Below are 22,144 nucleotides of genomic sequence, written 5' to 3'. Positions count from 1 at the left end.
TCTACTGATTCACTATAAGACTAAAAACTATGGAATATCAAGAAATTATCAACATAAAGTTAAGCATAATAAAATAAAACAAGCACCAAAATCCTTGTTATTTTATTTCTAGACAATGGCAGTGGGGGACTCTTGTCCATGGAACAGACAATTCAAAAGTACTGCCTTTGTTTACTTCTTAAGATCCATAACAGTATGGAGATTTTATTGGAAATTACCAACTCAATGAGTTATTTGGAATGGTATAAATACTCAATTAAGGGTTCTATTATTTTTAAAAAGTGACTACGAAAAATTTGTACTAATCAAACTGAAAAGAAAATATGCCTCAGGAATGCTGTTTTTATTTTGTTTTTGTTATTCTTTTTTTTACCAAAACAAGCTTCTCTAGTTCAAGGAACAAATTTTCTGGACTGTCTTCTTTGCTTTGTAGAAGCTGTTTTAACTCTGCAGCATTAATACTCATCGTCCGTGATGGATGAGCTCCATCTACTTCCATGAGACCACTATCATCTCCACAACATCCCTGTAAATGTCACACATAAGTTAAATTTGAGAGCAGAAAATTTTGCAAAGATGCTTCCAAACTTATTTAGATATTTAAGCCATTTGCTGCCACCTTCCCCTCAATGTTATGGTTTTACATCAGTACAAATGGCTAGATTTTAGGAGGAATTAGCTGAAACCTGAAATAAGTTTTCTTTAAGCAAAATTCACAAAACAAACAGGTAAACACATATACTCAATCTACTAGCAGCAAGATTTCTCAAAAAAAAAAATTTCAGTGTCAAACACATTGGTACTTGTAAGACAGACAGCATATTGACTGATGCTCTGGAGCCAATAAAATTCCTGTTTTAAGAAAGAACTATAAAAACATGAAATTATATTTCTGGAAATAAGTGAACAATTAAAACAGTAACTATCACACTTACGACAGTATTCTGTGATACAACCCAAGTATTTTCTTCTCTAAAATCACTCATACTGTCACATATGAAATGACTTACAGTATACATATCATTTATGGTACAGCCTAATTTTAAATGACCTAAAAATTAATATGACCTACTTAATTAAGCTCATACAGAAAAAATATACACATCAATCTAGATGCAGGATAATTTGTCTTATAACTGTTAAAATGTCAATGAAGGATAAATAAAACTTATTCTTAACAAAATCTCACTAGCCAGGCGTCGGTGGCTCATGCTTGTAATCTTAGCAATTCAGGAGATCTGAGGATCAAAATCATGGTTTGTAACCAGCCCAGGCAAGAAAGTCCATGAGACACTCTTATCTCCAACTACCTACCAAAAAAAGCCAGAATTGGAGCTGTGGTTCAAGTGATAGAGCACTAGACTAGAGAAAAAAAACAAACTCAGGAACAGCACCCAGCCCTGAGTTCAAGCCCCAGGACAGACCAAAACAAAAATCTCACATTGATACAATGAAGCACACTTGCTCTTTTCAGAAAACATTAGGCTTAATAAGTGACTCACAATGTGTTAGGAAAAGGGTACACAGTTTCAACAAGAAATTAAATAAGGGCTGGGGATATGGCCTAGTGGCAAGAGTGCCTGCCTCATATACATGAGGCCCTGGGTTCGATTCCCCAGCGCCACATATACAGAAAATGGCCAGAAGGGGCTCTGTGGCTCAAGTGGCAGAGTGCTAGCCTTGAGCAAGAAGAAGCCAGGGACAGTGCTCAGGCCCTGAGTCCAGTCCCCAGGACTGGCCAAAAAAAAAAAAAAAAAGAAAAGAAAAGAAAAGAAATTAAATAAAATTTGGCTGGGAATATAGCCTAGTGGTAAAAGTGCTTGCCTCATATACATGAAGCCCTGGGTTCAATTCCTCAGCACCACATATATAGAAAAAGCCAGACGTGGTGCTGTGGCTCAAGTGGTAGAGGGCTACCCTTGAGGAAAAAAAAAAAAAGCCAGAGACAGTGCTCAGGCCCCGAGTTCAAGCCTCAGGACTGGCAAAAAAAAAAGCAAAAAATAAATAAATAAATTTTTTAAAATTAAATCTGTAAGGGTTATATTTACTCTGTATAGATAGAGGGATAGACTGATAAACTTGTCTAGCCTATGCTTTACTTAAAAACAATAATAAAGCTGTGCCTAGTGGCTCAAGCCTGTAATCCAAGCTTATCAATAGACTGAGATCTGAGGATTGTAGTTCAAACTCAGCTAGAGCTGGAAAGTGCATGAGACTCTCATCTCCTGTTAGCCAAAAGTACTGCTGTGGTTTCAAGTGGTACAGCACTAAACTTGAGCAAAAAAAAAAAAATGCTGAGGGACAAAGCCCAGGACCAAAGTTCAAGCCCTAGGACTGGCAGCAAAAAATGAATAAAAATAATAGTAATAATAATGATAATAATGTGGGCACCAGTGACTTACACCTATAATCCTAGCTACTCAGAAGGCTGACATCTAAGGATCACAGTTCAAAGCCAACCTGGGCAGGAAAGTCTGTCAAACTCTTATCCTCCAATTAACCACCAAAATGCCAGAAGTGTCTGTGGCTCAAGTTGCTCAGTGCTAGCCTTGGGCAGAAAAGCTCAGAGACCACACCCTAGCCCCGAGTTCAAGGCCCAAGACTGGCACAAAAATATAAATAAATAAAGTAAGTAAACGAGTTGAAAACAAAGTGTAAGCTAGATCTAAACTATACCAGGGCATGATAAATTATACAGAACTCTGGGCATTCACACACAGGGAGACCAAAGAAGGATCTTAGAGGAGGAACCCAAAGGCATAAGTCTCTGAACATGTAAAAAACTATCAAACCAATTCCAGAAAATAAAAACATGAGTTTTTGTGGTGGTGGTAGCAGTAGTGGTGGTCATGTTTGTTCTTACTTTTTGTTGTTTTGTTTTGTTCTTTCTTCTGTCTTTTGGGAAGGCAATGGGTACAGAAATGAAGAAAAGACAGATGAACGAATGCAGTAGATACTATATAGATCAGTAGATAGTATATAGAAAATGAACTATGCAACTTGTGCATAGGGACAGGAGGGGAAAACTAGGGGAAAGAGAAGGGTGGCATTATCCAAAAAGAACTGTACTCATTACCTGAAATGGCAACCCTTCTGTACAACTTAATGATAATGTGTGTGTGTGTACTTTTAAAAAGTATACCACCTGTAATCTTAGCTACTCAGGAGGCTGAGACCTGGGGGATCAAGGTTTGAGGCAAACCTAGAAAGCAAAGACCTGGATACTCTACCATAAAAAAGCAAGACTAGAGGCATGGCTCAAATGGTCCAGTGCTAGCTGAGCAATTAAGTAAAAATTAGCACCAAAGGCTCTCAGTACAACCCCAGTACCACATCCACTTAAAAAAAATTTTTTTTAAAGTATACTGACAGGAACAGAAATACAACACTTCTGCTTATAGGTATTATCCCCTAAAGGCTGATAAGATTCTGATAAGATTCATACCTAAAAGTTCACATACTCAGGGCTGGGGATATGGCCTAGTGGCAAGAGTGCTTGCCTTGTATACATGAAGCCCTGGGTTCAATTCCCCAGCACCACATATATAGAAAACGGCCAGAAGTGGAGCTGTGGCTCAAGTGGCAGAGTGCTAGCCTTGAGCAAAAAGAAACCAGGGACAGTGCTCAGGCCCTGAGTCCAAGGCCCAGGACTGGCAAAAAAAAAAAAAAAAAAGTTCACATACTCTATGTTAATAGATGACAAGTTACCAAGTCTTAAGACTTCTCTTGTCCTTCCTAGTTATTCATGCTACTTTCTCCAAAAGATAGCAAGTTCAGTTTAATTGAACCAGAAATACAGTAATTAGTATTTTTAAAGCTCACAGAAAGTGTACCAAAATCAAGTTTGAAAACAAATCAATTTTAAAATAAGAGACAGAGCTGAGTTGATGCTTATAATCCTAGCTACTCAGGAGGCTGAAAGATTTGTTTATTTATTTTATTTATTTATTTATTTTTGGCCAGTCCTAGGCCGTGAACTCAGGGCCTGAGCACTGTCCCTGGCTTCTTTTTGCTCAAGGCTAGCACTCTGCCACTTAAGCCACAGCGCCACTTCTGGCCATTTTCTGTATATGTGGTGCTGAGGAATTGAACCCAGGGCCTCATGTATACGAGGCAAGCACTCTTGCCACTAGGCCATATTCCCAGCCCAAGATTTCAGTTTAGATGCCATATCTGAGTGATTCTTTTCTCTAATTAACCAGCAAGAAGCTGAAACTGGAAACTGTTTCAGCTTTAAGCAAAAAAAGCCCAAAGCCCAAGCCTCTGTACAGGAACAAAACAAGTAATAAAACAAAAAGAGAGAGAGGCCCCAAATAGGTTTGTTTAGTGATTAACTCTAAATTCTATCACAAAAATAATCACAATTCTTTCCAATCTCTTCCAGAAGACAGAGCACAGGAAATATTTCCTAATTCATTCTATGAGGAAAACATTACCTTAATACAGTCAGGCAACACAGAAGGAAATCTTTTTTTTTTTTTTTTTGGCCAGTCCTGGGCCTTGGACTCAGGGCCTGAGCACTGTCCCTGGCTTCTTCCCGCTCAAGGCTAGCACTCTGCCACTTGAGCCACAGCGCCGCTTCTGGCCGTTTTCTGTATATGTGGTGCTGGGGAATCGAACCTAGGGCCTCGTGTATCCGAGGCAGGCACTCTTGCCACTAGGCTATATCCCCAGCCCACAGAAGGAAATCTTGGTCAACAACATACAGATGTGAAACAGTGTACCATAAAATTATCTAGTGAACCTGAATCATTTCAATGGCCTTCTGATGTTATAGCCATTACAACCCTGTTACAATTGCCCACAGTATTCAATCTAGTAACATGTTGCACATGTTTGTGGCAAGGAGCAATAAGTGGTGTCACAAAGCTTAGATACATACTGGGCTATACCATTTAGATTTATATAAGTACACTCAGTGATGTTCATATAGCAGTTAAATCACTTAGCATTTCTCAGAATGTTATCCTGTCATTAAGAAGCCCGTTACATTTTAAAGTTATCTTCAATAGTTACACAAAGGAGTTTCAATTAACATGTCCATTAATGTGTATAGGCATGTTAAATTGGAATGCATCTTGATCAGAATCACCTCTTCTATCATTCCCTCATCCACAAATCTCAAGTTCCCAAGTTCCATTTTCATGTATGATTGTATTTCCCACCATTATTCCTCCCATTTATATTGCCGCTTCCTAGTAACTAGCCTATACACCCCTACAGTCAAGACAGATGAGGCATACGGCTTTATTAAAACCAGAGAAACACATTACAAGAAAACAAAAGCCAAGTACTGGTAGCTCATGCCTATAATCCTAGCTACTCAGGAGGCTAAGATTTGATGATCTCAGTTCAATGCCAGCCCAGGGAGGGAAGTCCATGGGACTCATCTCCAGTTAGCCACAAAAATCAAAAGTAGAGCTGTGGCTCAAGTGGCAGAGCAGTTGCCTTGAGGATGAAAATCTAAGACAGAGAGGCCAGGCCCTGAGTTCAGGCCCCAGGATGGCACCAAAAAAAAAAAAAATTATCTTCAACAAAACATTAATCAAATGCAGCAACACATAAAAAGACCTATGTACCATAGCCACGGCCCAGTGGCTCATGCCTCTTATCCTAGCCACTCGAAGGCTAAGATAAACTGGATCTAGGTTTGAAACTAAATTCACTCAACTACATCTCCAAAAGAGCCAGCAAAAAAGCAGGGTTTGGTGGCTCACACTGTAATCATAGCTACTCAAGAGGCTGAGATCTGAGGATTACAGTTTGAAGGCAGACCCAGACAGGAAAGTCTGTGAGACTTTATCTCCAATAAAATACTTATTGGAGACTTTAACTCCAATAATCTACTCAGAAATGGCCTTTTATTCGGGGGGCGGGGGGGGGGGTGAAGGGGCAGTCCTAGGGCTTGAACTCTGGGCCTGGGCTCTCTCTCTGAACTTTTTGCTCAAGGCTAGCGCTCTACCACTTGAGCCACAGTGCCACTTCCCGATTTTTCTGTTTATGTGGTACTGAGCATTGTGTATGCTAGGCAAGCACTCTACCACTAAGCCACATTCTCAGCCCAAACAAGGTTTTTGATATATGGCTCAAGTGGTAGAGTGCCAGCCTAGCAAGCCCTCAGTTCAAACCCCAGTACTGCCAAAAAAAAAAAAAAAAAGCAACCTGTGGGCACCAGTGGCTCAAGCCTACTATCATAGTTACTCAGGAAGCTGAGATATAAGGATGGAAGTTTGAAGCTAGCCCAGACAAATCTGAGATATTCTTACCTCCAATTAACCAGCAAAAAAAAAAAACAAAACTGTAAGTAGTAGAGGCAGAGCTCAACTGGTAGAGTGTCAACCATGAGCAAAAAAAAACAAAAAACAAAAAAACAAAACAAAAAAAACTAGCAAAAATGATAGTCCCTGAGTTCAAGACCTGTTACTGGTACAAATACATACCACAGCCAAGTAAGATGTATCCCAAGGGTAGGCAAGGATGAGTGAACATCCTAAAATAAGTTACATGGTATCAAGAAGGGCCCCTGTAGCTCATGCCTGTAATCCTGGCTAGTCAGGAGGCTGAGATGTGAGGATTGTGGTTCAAAGCCAGCTCTGGCAGAAAGTCCCTGAGACTTATCTCCAAAAAACTACTCAAAAAAGCTGGAGGTGATGCTCAAGTGACAGAGTGCTACCCTTGAGCAAAAGAAGCTCTAGGACAGCACCCAGGCCTTGAGTTCAAGTCCCATGGCCACTACCAACAAAAATTACATGCTATTATATCAGTTGCATCATATCATAGGGCTAAAGAAAAAAAAAACAATCCAATCATTTAGTAAAACCCAAATAAGCAAACTAGAGACAAGGATCAAATACATACAGATATCCTAGGTAATATAAAAAGACATACATGGAAACAAAAGAAACAGACTAAGAGGAAGATATAATAATGTCTTTAAATTCTTATATGAACTGCAATTCTGGGCTATGTCAATGTAGGTTCATCACATTTAACAAATATATCACTGTGATTTAAGATGTCTATAGTGGGAGTTAACATTTGTGTGGAGGTAGAAAATATATGGAAATTCAAGCAACCTAAACAGTCCATTTAAAGAGGACAGGGCATTAGATGGAGGAAGCCAAAGACTTTACTGATATTAGGTTTAAAAAGTTGTCCAAAAATTAAACTAAGAAGTCATTAAGATATTTAGAACAATCTAACAATTTCATCTCTCCATATTACCTTTCTTTTTCATTATTATGAACAGAAACAGGTTTGTTTTTTGGTGCTGGGGATAAACCCAGGGTCTCACGCACGCTAGTCAAGTGTTCCACCACTGAGCTATACCTAGAAACAGTTTTGAACAAAATAAAATGACATTTAAATTTTAATCATTTGCTTATTATTATTATTATTATTTTTTTTTTTTTGGCCAGTCCTGGGCCTTGGACTCAGGGCCTGAGCACTGTCCCTGGCTTCTTCTTGCTCAAGGCTAGCACTCTGCCACTTGAGCCACAGCGCCGCTTCTGGCCGTTTTCTGTATATGTGGTGCTGGGGAATCGAACCTAGGGCCTCGGGTATACCGAGGCAGGCACTCTTGCCACTAGGCTATATCCCCAGCACCGCATTTGCTTATTATTAAAAGCAGTATTAGAAAATCTGGGTTTAAGCTTAGCGTGTTTTCAAGGTTTTTGTATATGTTACTATGATAAGTGGTAAAGTATTTTTTAAGATTTAAAAATCTAGCATTTAGAGTTATTTCAGGAAAATAGAAATTCTGTCAAATCTGCATATAATTCTATTTCAAATCTCATTATTCATTTGTCAAAAGGTTTAGCTATTTAATTATATAAGACTTTTTCTAAGTACTCTGGGAAAAGAGCTGGTCATGGTCTATGACGTAATTGAATTGTAATAATATTGTATCTTTATGCACATAAGTGGAAGGCAGACCTAAAAGTCCATACATATTCATGATCCTCTAATATGTACTGGTACCTATATACATATATATGTACTTATATACATAAATAAATGAAAAAGTGATCATTATTAACAGCTTAACAGACATCTTTTAAAACAGTAGGCACCACTGGTGGCTCATGCCTGTAATCCTAGCAACTCAGGAGGCTGAGATTTGAGGACTGAGGTTTGAAGCTAGCCCAGGCAGAAAAGTCCAGGCTCTTATCTCCAACAAAATACTCCAAATAGCTGGAAGCGGTGCTGTGGCTCAAGAGGTTGAGCGCTAGTACTAAGCACCAAGAGGCTTAGGAACAGCATCTAGAACCTAAGTTCAAGCCCAGGACTGGCCAGAAAAAAAAAAAAAAAAAGCATAAGAAAACACTAAGGACATTTACAATCATCAGATTATAAAGATGGACGATTATAGAAGAGACTAAACAACACATCTGGATGAGTACTGGAAAATTTCATGAGACTTTTAAATCCAATTAAGGCAATAAAGGCAGAAGTTGAGGTTTGGCTCAAATGGCAGAGCTCTACCCTTGAGCATAAAAGCTCAGGGACAGTGCCCAGGTCCTGGGTTCAAGCCTCAGAACAAGCACACACAAAAATTTTTTTTAAATATTTTTAATTCCATGAAGAAAATCCCAGACTCAAATGACATAATTTTTCCTGTGATTCTAACAAATATTTAAGAAATTAACAATCCTTCACAAAATCTTTAAAAAAAAAAATTTCTCGGGCTGGGAATATGGCTTAGTGGTAGAGTGCTTGTTTTACATGCATGAAGCCCTGGGTTTGATTCTTCAGCACCACATAAACAGAAAAGGCCAGAAGTGATACTGTGGCTTACATGGTAGAGTGCTTGCCTTGAGCAAAAAGAAGGGACAGTGTTCATGCCCTGAGTCTATACCCCAGAACTAGCAAAAAATAATAATAATAATAAATAAACAAAAATAACCTCTCAGTGAGGTTATTAAGAAAATTACATGAGTGGATGAAGGGTGGGACTGGAGTAAATAGTGGGGAATGGTGGAAGGGGTAACATTAATGAGAAAGCTACATGAGAAAATGAAGAATAGGAGTGGAATAAAGGGAAAGTGGGATGATGAAAGGGGTGACATTGATCAAGATGCACTGTACTCATAAATTGACCTGTTGAACTGAAATCCCTTTATACAATTAATCAAAGAAAATTGAAAAAAGTTATAGATCAAGATTCTTTGCAAATACAGATATAAAAAAAGTACTCAATAACATAAATCCATCCACTCAGCTAGGTGCCAGTGGCTCATGCCTATAATCCTAGCTATTCATTAGGCTGAAATCTGAGGATGGCAATTTGAAGCCAGCCAAGGCAGGAATATCCATGAGACTCTTATCTCCAATTAACCACCAGAAAACCAGAAGTGGCACTCTGGCTCAAAGTGGTAGAGCACTAGCCTTGAGTGACAAAGCTCTTGGACTAAGTACCCAGGTCCTGAGTTCAAGCCCCATGACTAACAACGACAACAACAACAAAAAAATGTTACTGAATTCCTAGGGGCTGGAATGTGGCTTAGTGGTAGAATGCTAGCCTAGCATGCATGAAGCCCTGGGTTCCATTCCTCAGTACCACATAAAGAGAGAAAGCCAGAAATGGCTCTGTGGCTCAAGTGGTAGAGCACTAGCCTTGAGCAAAAAGAAGCTTAGCAACAGCATTCAGGGCCTGAGTTCAACCCCTAGGACTAGCACTAAAAAAGGAGAAAGAAGAAACCTATGGTACTGGTAAAAAATATGAAACAGAATGAGTTATAAAAGACTTTTGTGAATAAAATGAAAAAGAATAAACATCTGCTAAAGATGAACAGAGGATCATGGGCTATTATTTCATGATTCTATCTTGGACAAAAGGGATGACCAATTCTCTTACACTGAAAGAATGAAAGAAGAAGAAAAAAATTGTGGTCAGTCTAAACCTCAGTGACTTTATGGGTGAAGATTATTAATAAATATTGTACTTCCAAAAAAACAAAAACTCCACAATCAACCTGATAGTACCACGAACCTGCTGTTCTTGGCCTTCCAGTCAACAGAATGGCAAGAAAGAAGCTTTTGTTGTTTACTCCACCAACTCTATGGCAATGTGTTATAGCAGCACAGAGACTAAGACAAGAAAAAAATGAACAAAAAAATGGAAGAATCCTCACCTGAATTCATTCTGCAGAATGTGGATGAATTATCTCCAGCAACAAAAGAACAACATTGTGTTCCTCATGGACTGGGCTGGTTTTTCGATCCTGTTTGTCAGTCTACCTTTAATTTTATGAATGGTGAGAGGTGTTTCTGTTCTTTGATTTAGCCAATCTTTATTTAAAAAAAACAAACTGGGGCCATTAGGTTGTAGTAACTCAACATTAAAAGTAATTTCCATGGCAAAAAAAAAAAAAAAGGAATAACCAATGGATTGGAAGAGACATAAAAAATGAATCATGTAAAAAAAGAAAATCATGTGCCAGTCACCAGTGGCTCATGCCTGTAATCCCAGCTACTCAGGAGGCTGAGATCTGAGGATAGTGGTTCAAAGAGAGCTTGGGCAGGAAAGTCCATGAGACTCTTATCTCCAATTAACCACCAGAAAATCAAAAGCGGTGCTGTCAGGAGTGCAAATTAGTACAACCACTTTGGAGAACAGTGTGGAGGTTCCTCAAAAAGCTCAACATACCAGCCATACCACTCCTAGGCATCCATCCTAAACAACAGGTCTCAGGATATCAAAAAGACATCTGCACATCCATGTTTATCGCTGCACAATTCACAATAGCCAAAATATGGAAACAACCCAGATGCCCCTCTACAGATGAATGGATCCAAAAAATGTGGTACCTATACACAATGGAATACTACATAGCGATTAGAAATGATAAAATATTGGTATTCGCAGGGAAATGGTCAGAACTTGAACAAATAATAAAACAAAGGGGCATGATCTCCTTGATATATGACTGTTAAGGTGTTAGGGGGGAGGGGGGAGGGCACTAGAGACCAGGTCTATGAAACAAAAAACTTCTTGTCAAATGGTATTTCCCACAGGTTTGGGTCAGCGACCTTAACTAAAGTAACTAAAACCAAACAACGACTAAACATAAAAAGGTCTAAAATAGACCTCAGTGAATCACAATAGCTCAAAAGCTATGTATGTATGATCATATAAGACAAGGATAAGCAAACCCTATTGTTGACGTTATATTTAAAGTTCTAGCTGAATTTCCTTTGGCATATGCAACACGGCTATTGTATGTGTTTTTGGTACACTGGGTATTGTATATATGCCTACTTGCTCTAGGGAAGGGAAAAAAAACGAGGGTGTAAGATATCACAAGAAATGTACTCACTGCCCTATTATATAACTGTACACCTTTTGCACAACACCTTGTCAACAAAATTTAATTAATAAAAAAAAAAGGTGGTGCTGTTGCTCAGGTGGTAGAGGGCCAGTAGCCTTGAGCTGAAGAGCTCAGAGACAGCGCCCAGGCCCAGAGTTCAAGCCTCATGACAACTTAAAAAAAAAAAAAGAACCATGTTTATGGGGAAGACACTGAATTTGGCTTTGGATATTCAAGAGTTTCTATCTACCAGGCATATAGCTAGCTACAGAAATAAAGACTGATAAGGGAAAAGGAATCAGAAAAATTATTACAAGATCTAGGTCATGTGCAGAGATGAAGTGATGAAGGGACAATTTTTCTTCTGATTAAGGAGGAAAGCAGATTACAAAGAATAAGGAAAGAATCTGATGGATAATTCAAAGATTTAGAAGTAACCAGATTACTTTCATCTTCTCAATGAACGTATTGAGAAAAGGGAAATCAACTAATGAGGTATAAATAAATATTAATTAGCAATCTGAGGGCCAATGTAAGCAATTATGCATACATGAATGAATACTAATTAGCGGGTTTGGGTGACAAACTGTTTAATTGCTGATGGGTAATAAGAATCTGTCAATAGTTTGTTAATATTACCTAGAATTTAGTGAAATAAATATTCTTCCATCAAGCAAAATCCTACATTATCTTTAAAATAGCTATAGCAATGCTGTTAAATATGCCAATCTTCCAAGAGTAAAGATTCTGGTAAATATAATCACTTTAATAAGCTAGACATGACTCAATCAATAATTTCCAATAAAACTAGCAAGATGGTGGTGGTGGGCATGCAGCAGTGACTCAAGCCTCCTTACCTACTTAGGAGGTTTAAACCAAGGATTACTGAAGCCAGCCCAGACAAAAAAGCCTGTAAGATTCCATTTCCAATTAACCAGCAAAATGTTGGACTGCAGTGTGCAGTCCAAGTACAGCACCAGCTATGAATGAGCAAGAGCATGAATTGAAGTCTCAAGTTCAAGTTGGCACCAAAAAAAGAAATGGCAAGACAATACAAATATGATGGCAAACTCAGAAAGGCATATCAAACAGTCTCCATATACATTCCATAAATAAGAAAAACAATGTAAATAACTTTAAATTATTCTCATGAAATCCCACATTATGTTTATTTGGTAAGCCTGTACCTGGCAAGTCCTCTACAATCATCCCCAAACAGAAACTTTAAATGTGGCATTTCTTTTTTTTTTTTAATTTTTATTATCAAACTGATGTACAGAGAGGTTACAGTTTCATACATTAGGCATTGGATACATTTCTTGTACTGTTTGTTACCTGTGGTGAACTTCTTAAACCCAAATACATACTAATCCATAAGATGCATAGACACACACATTTCAATGGCAATACAATTAGAAGAAGCTGGATTATACCGTTAAAAAAAAAATACTCTACACCAGTTAAGAATTTTTAATTATATACTAGTCAGTATATTTAAGTTCTATCAGAAGAAATACATCCAAACTTACTCAATACCAAATATTTTCTAAAGACATTGCTACTATACTTTGATTTTGGAAAATGTTAACAAGAGGAATCTTAAGTTTTAACAATAACATTTTAGATTAAATGGATAGATTGATCTGTCTGTCTGCCTATTTGTCTTAGACAAATAGCCAGCCCAGGCTGGCTGTAAATAGTCTTTTTTTTTTGGGGGGGGGGGGCCAGTCCTGGGGCTTGAACTCAGGGCCTGGGCACTATCCCTGAGCCTCTTTGTGCTCAAGCCTAGCACTCTAACCAACTGAACCATAGTGCCACTTCTGGCTTTTTCAGAGTGGTTTATTGGAGGTAGTAGTTTCATGGACTTTTCTGCCTAGGTTGGCTTTGAACGGTGATCCTCAAATTTCAGCCTCCTGAATAACTAGGATTACAGATGTGAGCCACTGGTACCTGGCTGAATAACCTTTAATTCAAATATTACATGGGTACAAGATGCTCTAAACGTGACAGTAACTCAAACAGTAACAACTTCCAAAAAAGAACAGCATATGCTCAATTACAATGTGAAGAAACACTTTAAGAGGCTGATAAAACTCTTTAAGTATTCACTGTAAGTAATTTATTATTTATCCTGAGTTACTTTAGCAAGGTAATTCTATCTCAGGAATCATTGTAAAATAACGCACTATATGTAGTATTTTCCTCTGCTGAAAAATAATTGGGTATTCTCAAATTAACAATGCCTACTAACTAAAGATTTCAATATATTCTAACCTTAAATAGCTATTTAAAAAAAAATCAGTCTAATTGTGGTGCTGTCTATACGCCTGCAATCCCAGCACTCAGGAGGCTAAGGCACGATTATTTGAGTTTGAAGGACAGCTTAGGCCAGCATGGGCAAAAGTCCATGAGACTCTTACCTCCAATTAAACACAAAAAGCCAGAAATGAAGCTGTGGCTCAAGTGGTAGAGTGCTAACCTTGAACACAAAAGCCAGGGCTAGTGCTCAGGCCCAGAGTTCAAGTCCTAGGACTAGAGGGGGAAAAAATAAAAATAAAAAGTAAAAGGAAAGAGAAATCATAACCCACTATTTATAAGGATAAGAGGGCAAAGGAAAAAAGAAACACTATTTTAAGTTCTAAGATATTTTTGAAACAAAGTGATTTTTTAACTCAAGACAAAGTTTACAGAGTTAAAAAATACCGAATATGAATATATATGTATACACGTGCACTTACCATTGTGTCAGAATTAAGAATTTGCCTCATAAATTCCAAAAAAGAAGAGGCGAGTTCTCCTGTGTCCTTACTAAATGTGCTGATCACTCGTTTCAGTAAACTATGCAGAGCACTACTGTTTTTCCTTAAAGAACTGTAAATAAACAAAATAAAGAGCAGATACTATGTTGAAATATAAGCATATAAAGCTAGTATGATGCCAGCACCAGGTGGCTCATGCCTATAATCCTAGCTACTCAGGAGGCTGAGATCTGAGGATCATAATTCAAAGCCAACTTGGGCAGAAAAGTCCCTATGAGACGCTTATCTCCAATTAATCACCAAAAAGCCAGAAGTGGAGCTATGACTGAAGTGGCAAAACACTAGCCTTCAGCAAAAAGCTGCTTAGGGACCAAGCCCAGAATTCAAGCCTCAGGACGCACCCCTCCAAAAAAAAAAAAAAAAAAAAGTATGAGAAATGAGCTATGTAAATTCAGGAGTAAAATTAATTTTACCATTTAAAAATGCAAAAAGCATTGTATGTCTGTGTACACAAATAATATAACAAAGAAGTTGTTGGGTTAGTTTTTTTTTTTTTTTTGCCAACTCAGGACATGAGCACTGTCCCTGGCGTCTACCATTTGTGCCACAGTGCCACTTCTGGTTTTCCAGTGGTTAATTGGATTTTAAGTCTCATGGACTTCCCTGTCAAGGCTGGTTTTGAACCACGATCCTCAGATCTCAGCCTCCTGGGTGACTAGGATTACTTACAGGCATGAGCTACCAGCACCTGGCTTGTTCTATCATTTATATAGTTCTCAGTTGATCAACAGGATGTAAAGGGAAAATTATTCTAGTTTTGCCTGTAAGATATAACAGAATAGCCAAAACAGTAATAAGTATGAAATTAACACTAGACATACAGTATTTACACTTGAAAAATAACAGAATCTAAGATACCATCACACAGGGCTATAGAAAGGCAAAATAAAGGGAGAAAGATACAACTGCTATTCATGAGAACTCTATAGCACATTAAAATGGAATGACACAACAAACAAGAAACCGACTAAATATAAAGGAAACATGTTAATGAGTAGAAAATGGGGTCAAAATTAGACTATACCAATTTTTAGCCACTCCATAAAATCGCAGCAAAGTACACTATGCTTTCAAAGGCTATCTAAAAGCAAACTCCATAGCTGGCCAGTGCTTAGTGATAAAGCACAAGCCAAACATGTGCAAGACCCAGGATTCAATCCCCAGTCGTGCGTCCCTGCAGTCACAGCTACTTGGGAGGCTTGGGAGGCTAGGAGGAAGGACTGCTTGAGACCACGGAATTCCAGGCCAAACTGGACAATACAGAAAAACTCCATCTGAAAACACACACACACACACGCATTCACGCACGCACCCGCGCACCAAGTGACAGTGGCCAAACTAGACAATACAGAAAAACCCCAACTGAAAACACATACACACCCTAGCCAAGTGACAGTGGCTCATGCCTATAATCCTAGCTACTCAAGAGACTGATATCTGAAAATCTGGCTCAAAGCCAGTCTAGACAGAAAAGTTTGGCTCAAAGCCAGTCTAGACAGAAAAGTTTGTAAGACTCTTAGCCCCAATTACACACCAGGAAAGACAGAAGTGGAGCTGTGGCTCAAGTGGAAAGGCAAAAAGGCTCAGACAGTGCCCAGGCCCTGAATTTAAGCCCCAGGATTGGGAGAAAAAAACAAAACTCTAGAAATGTGCCAATGGCTCATGTCTGTAATCACAGCTACTCAGGAAGCTAAAAGACTCTTATTTCCAGTTACTAGTAAATTATTTCCAATTACAAGTAAAAAGGCAGAAGCTAAGCCAAGAGCCCTGAGTTCAAGCCCCAGTGCCAACACAAACAAATATCAACTTGACAATACCAACTTCTGTAAGTATAAGGAAACTGGAACTCCAATGAATTGCAATCCATTAGATACAAATGCAAAATAGTATATCCATTTTGAAAAACATTTTGGCAGTTTCTTATTAAGGTTAAATATACATCTATCATATGACACAATAATTTCACTCAGAGATATCTACCCTAGAGAAATAAAAACTAAGGCTTACATAAAAACCTGTATGCAAAGCTTTATCCCTAACTACTAAAATTTAGAAACAATTCAGACTGCTAGAATACTGCTCAGCAATTAAAAATAAGTCCATTACTAGCATTGTTAAGGAATACAAATACACAAAAAAAATTCCCATAGAAGAATCCATATATTTAACACTTTACAACAGGTAGAAATTACTGATTTGGGAGAATGTATGACAGTAAAAATTTAAATCTAATAGAACATTAAATAGGACAAAGCCTTACCTTTTCAAATGAAATAATCCATAATCATGCTCTGCAAGAAACATCATTGTCCGAACACATGTCAATAAACAGTTATAACTGCTTTCAGAGTTAGCTAAGGTAGCTAAGAGACAGTCACAGATTGAGGACATCAATTCTTTGTTTGGTAGAGAATTGGAGAGCTGCTCCAGTTCAGAAATAGAACCTTCAGAAGAAGTTGGCAAAATAAGTGCAATGTCCTGTGGAAGAAGGAAGGGGGAAAAGGAAAAAATATATTTTCTAAATAGCCACAATCATCATTTAGCAAATTGATTAACATAGCATATAATACTTAATTATCTCATTAAAATACTATTTTATAGTCCCATATCAAACAGACCAAGAGAAAATACATACATTCAAACATTTCAAGAATAAAGGAGTTGGGCTGAGAATATGACCTAGTGGTAAAATGCTCGCCTCATATACATGAAGCCCTGGGTTCAATTCCTCAGCACCACATACATAGAAAAAGCAGGAAGTGGCGCTGTGGCTCAAGTGGTGGAGTGCTACCTTGACTAAAAAGAAGCCAGCAACAGTACTCAGGCCCTGAGTTCAAGCCCCAGGACTGGCAAACATAAATAAATAAATAAATGAGTTGTTTTGGCCTTTTATAATATAAGAACACCCACCTAGGGGTTGGGAATGTGACTTAGTGATAGAATGCTTGCCTACCAAACATAATGCCCTGGGTTCGATTCCTCAGTACCACAGAAACAGAAAATGCCAGAAGTGGCACTGTGGCACAAGTCGTAGAATACTAACCTTGGGCAACAGACATTTAGGAACAATGCCCAGACCCTGAGTTCAAGCTCCAGGACTGGAAAAAAAAAATACCCATCTAAAAAAGGATATACTTTAAAAATGTTACTCTAAAGGATCACTACCTGACTTATATATGACTGTAACCCCTTTGTACATAATCTTTATAATAAAAATTAAAATTAAAAAAACACATGGGCTGGGAATATGGCTTAGCAGTAGAGCACTTGCCTTGAACGCATGAAGCCCTGGTTAAAATTCCTCAGCACCACATAAACAGAAAAAGCCAGAAGTGGTGCTGTGGCTCAAGTGATACAATGTTAGCCTTGAGTGAAAAGAAACCAGAGACAGTGCTCAGGTCCTGGGCCCAAGCCCCAAGATTGGCAAAAAATAAGATAAAATAAAATACACATCCCAAATATATATTTTTTCCTTATCTATTTTACTGACTATAAATTCAAATGGCTAAAAATTACTTTTATGGGCTGGGAATATGTCCTGGTGGTAGAGTGCTTGCCTCGTATACATGAAGCCCTGGGTTTCAATTCCTCAGGACCACATAAACAGAAAAGGCTGGAAGTGGTGCTGTTGCTCAAGAGGTAGAACAAAAGCAGCTCAGGGACAGTGTCCAGGCCCTGAGTTCAAGCACAGGACAGACGGACAGGAAAGAAGGAAGGAAGGAAGGAAGGAAGGAAGGAAGGAAGGAAGGAAGGAAGGAAGGAAGGAAGGAGAAAGAATGTTACAACATCAAGCCATGGGTAAGAGCTGCATCATGCGGACAGTAAGGATGCTTCACTGCCATTTATCATAGTCATGCAAGCGACGACAGAGAATTTAACAAACACCAATTAAATAGACACTCTACAGTCAGAAGGACTTAAAATTCCTTTCACCAAGAAAAAATTTTATTTCTCCAAAATTATTTTCTACCAGGTTTTCTTGTTCTGAAAACAGTTCATGTAAAAAAAATTTCCAGCCGGCACTGGTGGCTCACACCTGTAATCCTGGTAACTCAGGAGGCCAAGATCTGAGGTCCATTCACACAGTTCAAAGCCAGCTGGGCAGGAAAGTCCTTGAGACACTTAGCTCCAATCAACCACCAGAAAACTGGAAGTGGGGGTTGGGGATATGGCCTAGTGGCAAGAGAGCTTGCCTCATATACATGAGGCCCTGGGTTCGATTCCCCAGCACCACATATACAGAAAACGGCCAGAAGTGGCGCTGTGGCTCAAGTGGCAGAATGCTAGCCTTGAGCAAAAGGAAGCCAGGGACAGTGCTCAGGCCCTGAGTCCAAGGCCCAGGACTAGCCAAAAAAAAAAAAACTGGAAGTGGTACTGTGGCTCCAAGTGGTAGAAGTTAGGTAAAAATTTAGCTCAGGGACAGTGCCCAGGCCCTGAGTTTAAGCCCCATGACTAACAACAACAACAACAACAACAAAATAGACCAACAAAAGAAAAACACCTTCTTGACTCTGTGTATGTGTCTGTCTGTTTCTGTGTAAAGGCATGAACTCAGAGCCTCAAGCTCTTGCTTGGCCTTTCCTCTTACAGATGTTACTCTACCACTTGAGCCACACCTCTACTTCAAATTTTATGCTAGCTAACTGGATATAAGAGTCTCATGGATTTGTTTACCCAGGCTGACTTTGAACTTCCACCTTCAGTTGTCAGCCTCCTGAGTAGCTACGATTACAGAAGTGAGCAATTAGTGCCTAACTTGACTTTAAAAGTCTTAAATATAACCAAATTGGATTTTTGTCTTCCAACATTAGATTTTATTAAAAATTTTTAGTCTGACATTACCTGTCTTATGAAATGGTCACCCTTCTATAAAACACCTTAATAATAACAATAAAATTACATTTTAAAATAATATAAAATTATATTAAAAATATTCAACCAGAATTTAAAGAAATCTGAAAAAACAGTTAAGATAAGAATTCTATCTAAAGTGCCTTCAGGGGCTGGGGATATGGCCTAGTGGCAAGAGAGCTTGCCTCGTATACATGAGGTCCTGGGTTCAATTTCCCAGCACCACATATACAGAAAACGGCCAGAAGTGGCGCTGTGGCTCAAGTGGCAGAGTGCTAGCCTTGAGCAAAAGGAACCCAGGGACAGTGCTCAGGCCCTGAGTTCAAGGCCCAGGACTGGCCCCCCAAAAAAAATAAAAATAAAAAAAAATAAAGTGCCTTCAGGGGGGCTGAGAATATGGCCTAGTGGCAAGAGTGCTTGCCTTGTTCCCATACATGAAGCCCTGGGTTCGATTCCCCAGCACCACATATACAGAAAATGGCCAGAAGTGGCGCTGTGGCTCAAGTGGCAGAGTGCTAGCCTTGAGCAAAAAGAAGCCAGGGACAGTGCTCAGGCCTGAGTTCAAGACCCAAGACTGGCAAAAAATAAATAAAAATAAAGTGCCTTCAGGCATCACAACCTTTCCCAAAGATCTTAATCACAGGCCAGCACAGTGGTTCACATCTATAATTTAATTACTAAGGAGGTAGAAATGGAGATCACAGCTGAATGCCAGTCCAAATGAAAGGCTCAGGAGAGGGCTGGGAATGTGGCTTAGTGGTAGAGTGCTTGCCTTGCATGCATGAAGCCCTGGGTTCAATTCCTCAGTTCCACATAAACAGAAGAAGCTGGAAGTGGCACTGTGACTCAAATGGCAGAGTGCTAGCTAGCCTTGAACACAAGAAGCTCAGGACTGGCCACAAAAAAAAAAGTTCAGGAGAAGCAATCTTAACAAAATTAGATATGGTAGTGAGTACCTCTCATTTCAAATATTTGGGAAGTGTAAACAGAGGATCAAGGTGCAAGCCTATTTGAAAAATAACTATTCAAAAAATAACTGAAGGAAAATAGGCTAAGTGACATGACTCAAGTGGTAGAGTAACTGCCTGATAAGTCCAAGGATCTGAGTTCAAACTTCAGTACTTTAAAAAAAAATTCCAATTACAACTGGCTTTTAAAACTAAAATGATGTCATTATCTTGTGAAAATTGAACTAATCCTCAATGCCTTTAAAACTGTTCAAATAAGGCAAAATGACTTAGCTCAATAACAAAGCTATAAAATTCAAAAACGACTTGGTATATACTGTAATTGGTAAGAAATCTAATATAGTAGACATTAAACATCTTTTAAAAAATATTGAAACAGTGATATAACAGCAATTATCCAAAGCTGCAACATTATAAAGGAGAAGTAAAAAAGCCCTTCAGAGAAACCCATGAAATATTAACCCAAATAAGCTATGAAACAAATCACTTTACTGTTGCTTCACTTGTCAATTTTGTCTTCCTAAACAGTAGTAGGACTAATATAGGTGACATCTCCTTGTTCACAGCCAAGATGTATAGCAAGAGCTTTAAAACATACATATGTACACTAACTTTATAAAATAATTATAAATAAATACCTGATCACAGAGAGACTGCAAAATAGATGTGATATATTCAACACACTGTTGTCGAATAACACTGTCTCCAGGAGAGCGCACCAAAGCTAAGAGATCTTGAAATATTTCTGCATATCTTTCATCACCTTTAATAGTTCCATTAATTAGATGCAAAATAGCTAATTTACAAGCTTTATGTGAAGCCAGAGCATCAAGAAGAGCAAGCAATCTGGTGGTTTGGCTAGTATACTGCTTTTCTTTATCTTCTGAAGTGCTGGAATAAAATCAATATATTTAGTAAACAAGTCCTTGATTTTAAAGACACTATTTAACATTTAGTTTTCTATACATATCAACTTACACACATTTTGTATAAAACACTTAATTCTTGAATATGATACTTTTCTAGATTTTTTTGTCAGTAGTAGGGCTTGAACTCAGGGCCTGGGTGCTGTCCCTGAGCTCTGTTGCTGAAGGCCAGCAGTCTACCACTTGAGCCAGAGTTCCACTTCCAATTTTCTGGTGTTTAACTGGAGAGAAGAGTCTCATGAACGTTCCTGCCTAGGCTGGCTTTGAACTACAATCCTCAAATCTCAGCTTGAATAGCCAGGATTACAGGCATGAGCCATCAGCACCCACCTTAGTTTTCTAGAATTCTACAATGACTATAAAATTTATAAGTCCAAGTTTTTAATATATAGTTTCTTAATATTTACTTCTACATAGTTTATCTTCCTTTTCTTTATTTTTTTTTGGTAGAACTAGGGTTCCCAGGCACTTGTGTCACCCCAAGCCAAGTATAGTTTACCGTTCCAAATCTTTATCATTTTGTGTAATTTTGTACATACAATAATAAAATAGCTAATTTCTAGTTTAAAACAATGTATACACATTTATTCATGTACATTTACATGAGTGTGTTATCTGGGTATTCTAAACCCTGATCTAAGAAAAAAAATGTATGTCTGTGTAAGGATAACTTGCGGAAAAAATTCTATGGCAAAACAAAAATACCTTTGCAAGTCTTCTACAATCAAATCCAACACAGTTCTCATAATCAGAAGAGCAGTAGGTGAGGCAAGGTCACATAACTGAACACAAATACGCCGTAGCATATGTTGAATGGGCTGGCAGGTTGTGCCAGAGAAAGAGCGAACTATCTCTTGGAGCAACTTTGCTTGAACATGAAGGTGCATGCTCCACAATTTTCGGGTGTTGAGTGCCACTGATATATCATGTGGCTCAATAACCTGTTAAGAAAGTATAATGTGTATGTACATAGGTTTTTAATATTTATTTATAGTCATAAAAATTGATCAGGAAGAACTGTTCATTTTACTGCATGCCTAAAACATTTAGTTTTCTATATCACAATTAAACATTGTTTGAATTCAATAAATCTAAAAAAGTCTTATTGTTTGATCAGATTAGCAGTCAGTTGAACAGAGTCCATGGGTAAGGCAATAAAGTTATTGGTAAATTTTAAAACATAATAGAGGGGCAGAAGATTTGAAATAACAGAAAAATATATAAGTACAGTATACATAACAGCATAATAAAACTCATTTTAAGAAAAATTT

The 22,144-nt window shown here is 38.2% G+C and overlaps 1 protein-coding gene across 4 annotated transcripts in view; it reads right to left on the bottom strand.

Annotated features, from left to right (window-relative positions):
• Positions 1 to 22,144, bottom strand: part of Virma (vir like m6A methyltransferase associated) — a 62,123-nt gene that overhangs the window by 8,925 nt on the left and 31,054 nt on the right. For 3 of the 4 annotated variants that reach the window (XM_048359259.1, XM_048359260.1, XM_048359263.1), the window contains 5 exons: positions 21,579 to 21,814; positions 20,586 to 20,838; positions 16,389 to 16,606; positions 14,048 to 14,180; positions 374 to 526 (listed from right to left, as the gene is read on the bottom strand). In XM_048359259.1, the coding sequence (XP_048215216.1) occupies positions 374 to 526; positions 14,048 to 14,180; positions 16,389 to 16,606; positions 20,586 to 20,838; positions 21,579 to 21,814 (993 nt within the window). The remainder of the gene's footprint in view (positions 1 to 373; positions 527 to 14,047; positions 14,181 to 16,388; positions 16,607 to 20,585; positions 20,839 to 21,578; positions 21,815 to 22,144) is intronic. The other variant, XM_048359261.1, reaches the window with a different exon arrangement.

The sequence above is a fragment of the Perognathus longimembris genome, chromosome 12 (assembly GCF_023159225.1).
Source record: "Perognathus longimembris pacificus isolate PPM17 chromosome 12, ASM2315922v1, whole genome shotgun sequence".
Classification (NCBI taxonomy): domain Eukaryota; kingdom Metazoa; phylum Chordata; class Mammalia; order Rodentia; family Heteromyidae; genus Perognathus; species Perognathus longimembris.
This window is presented reverse-complemented; position numbering and strand designations above follow the sequence as displayed.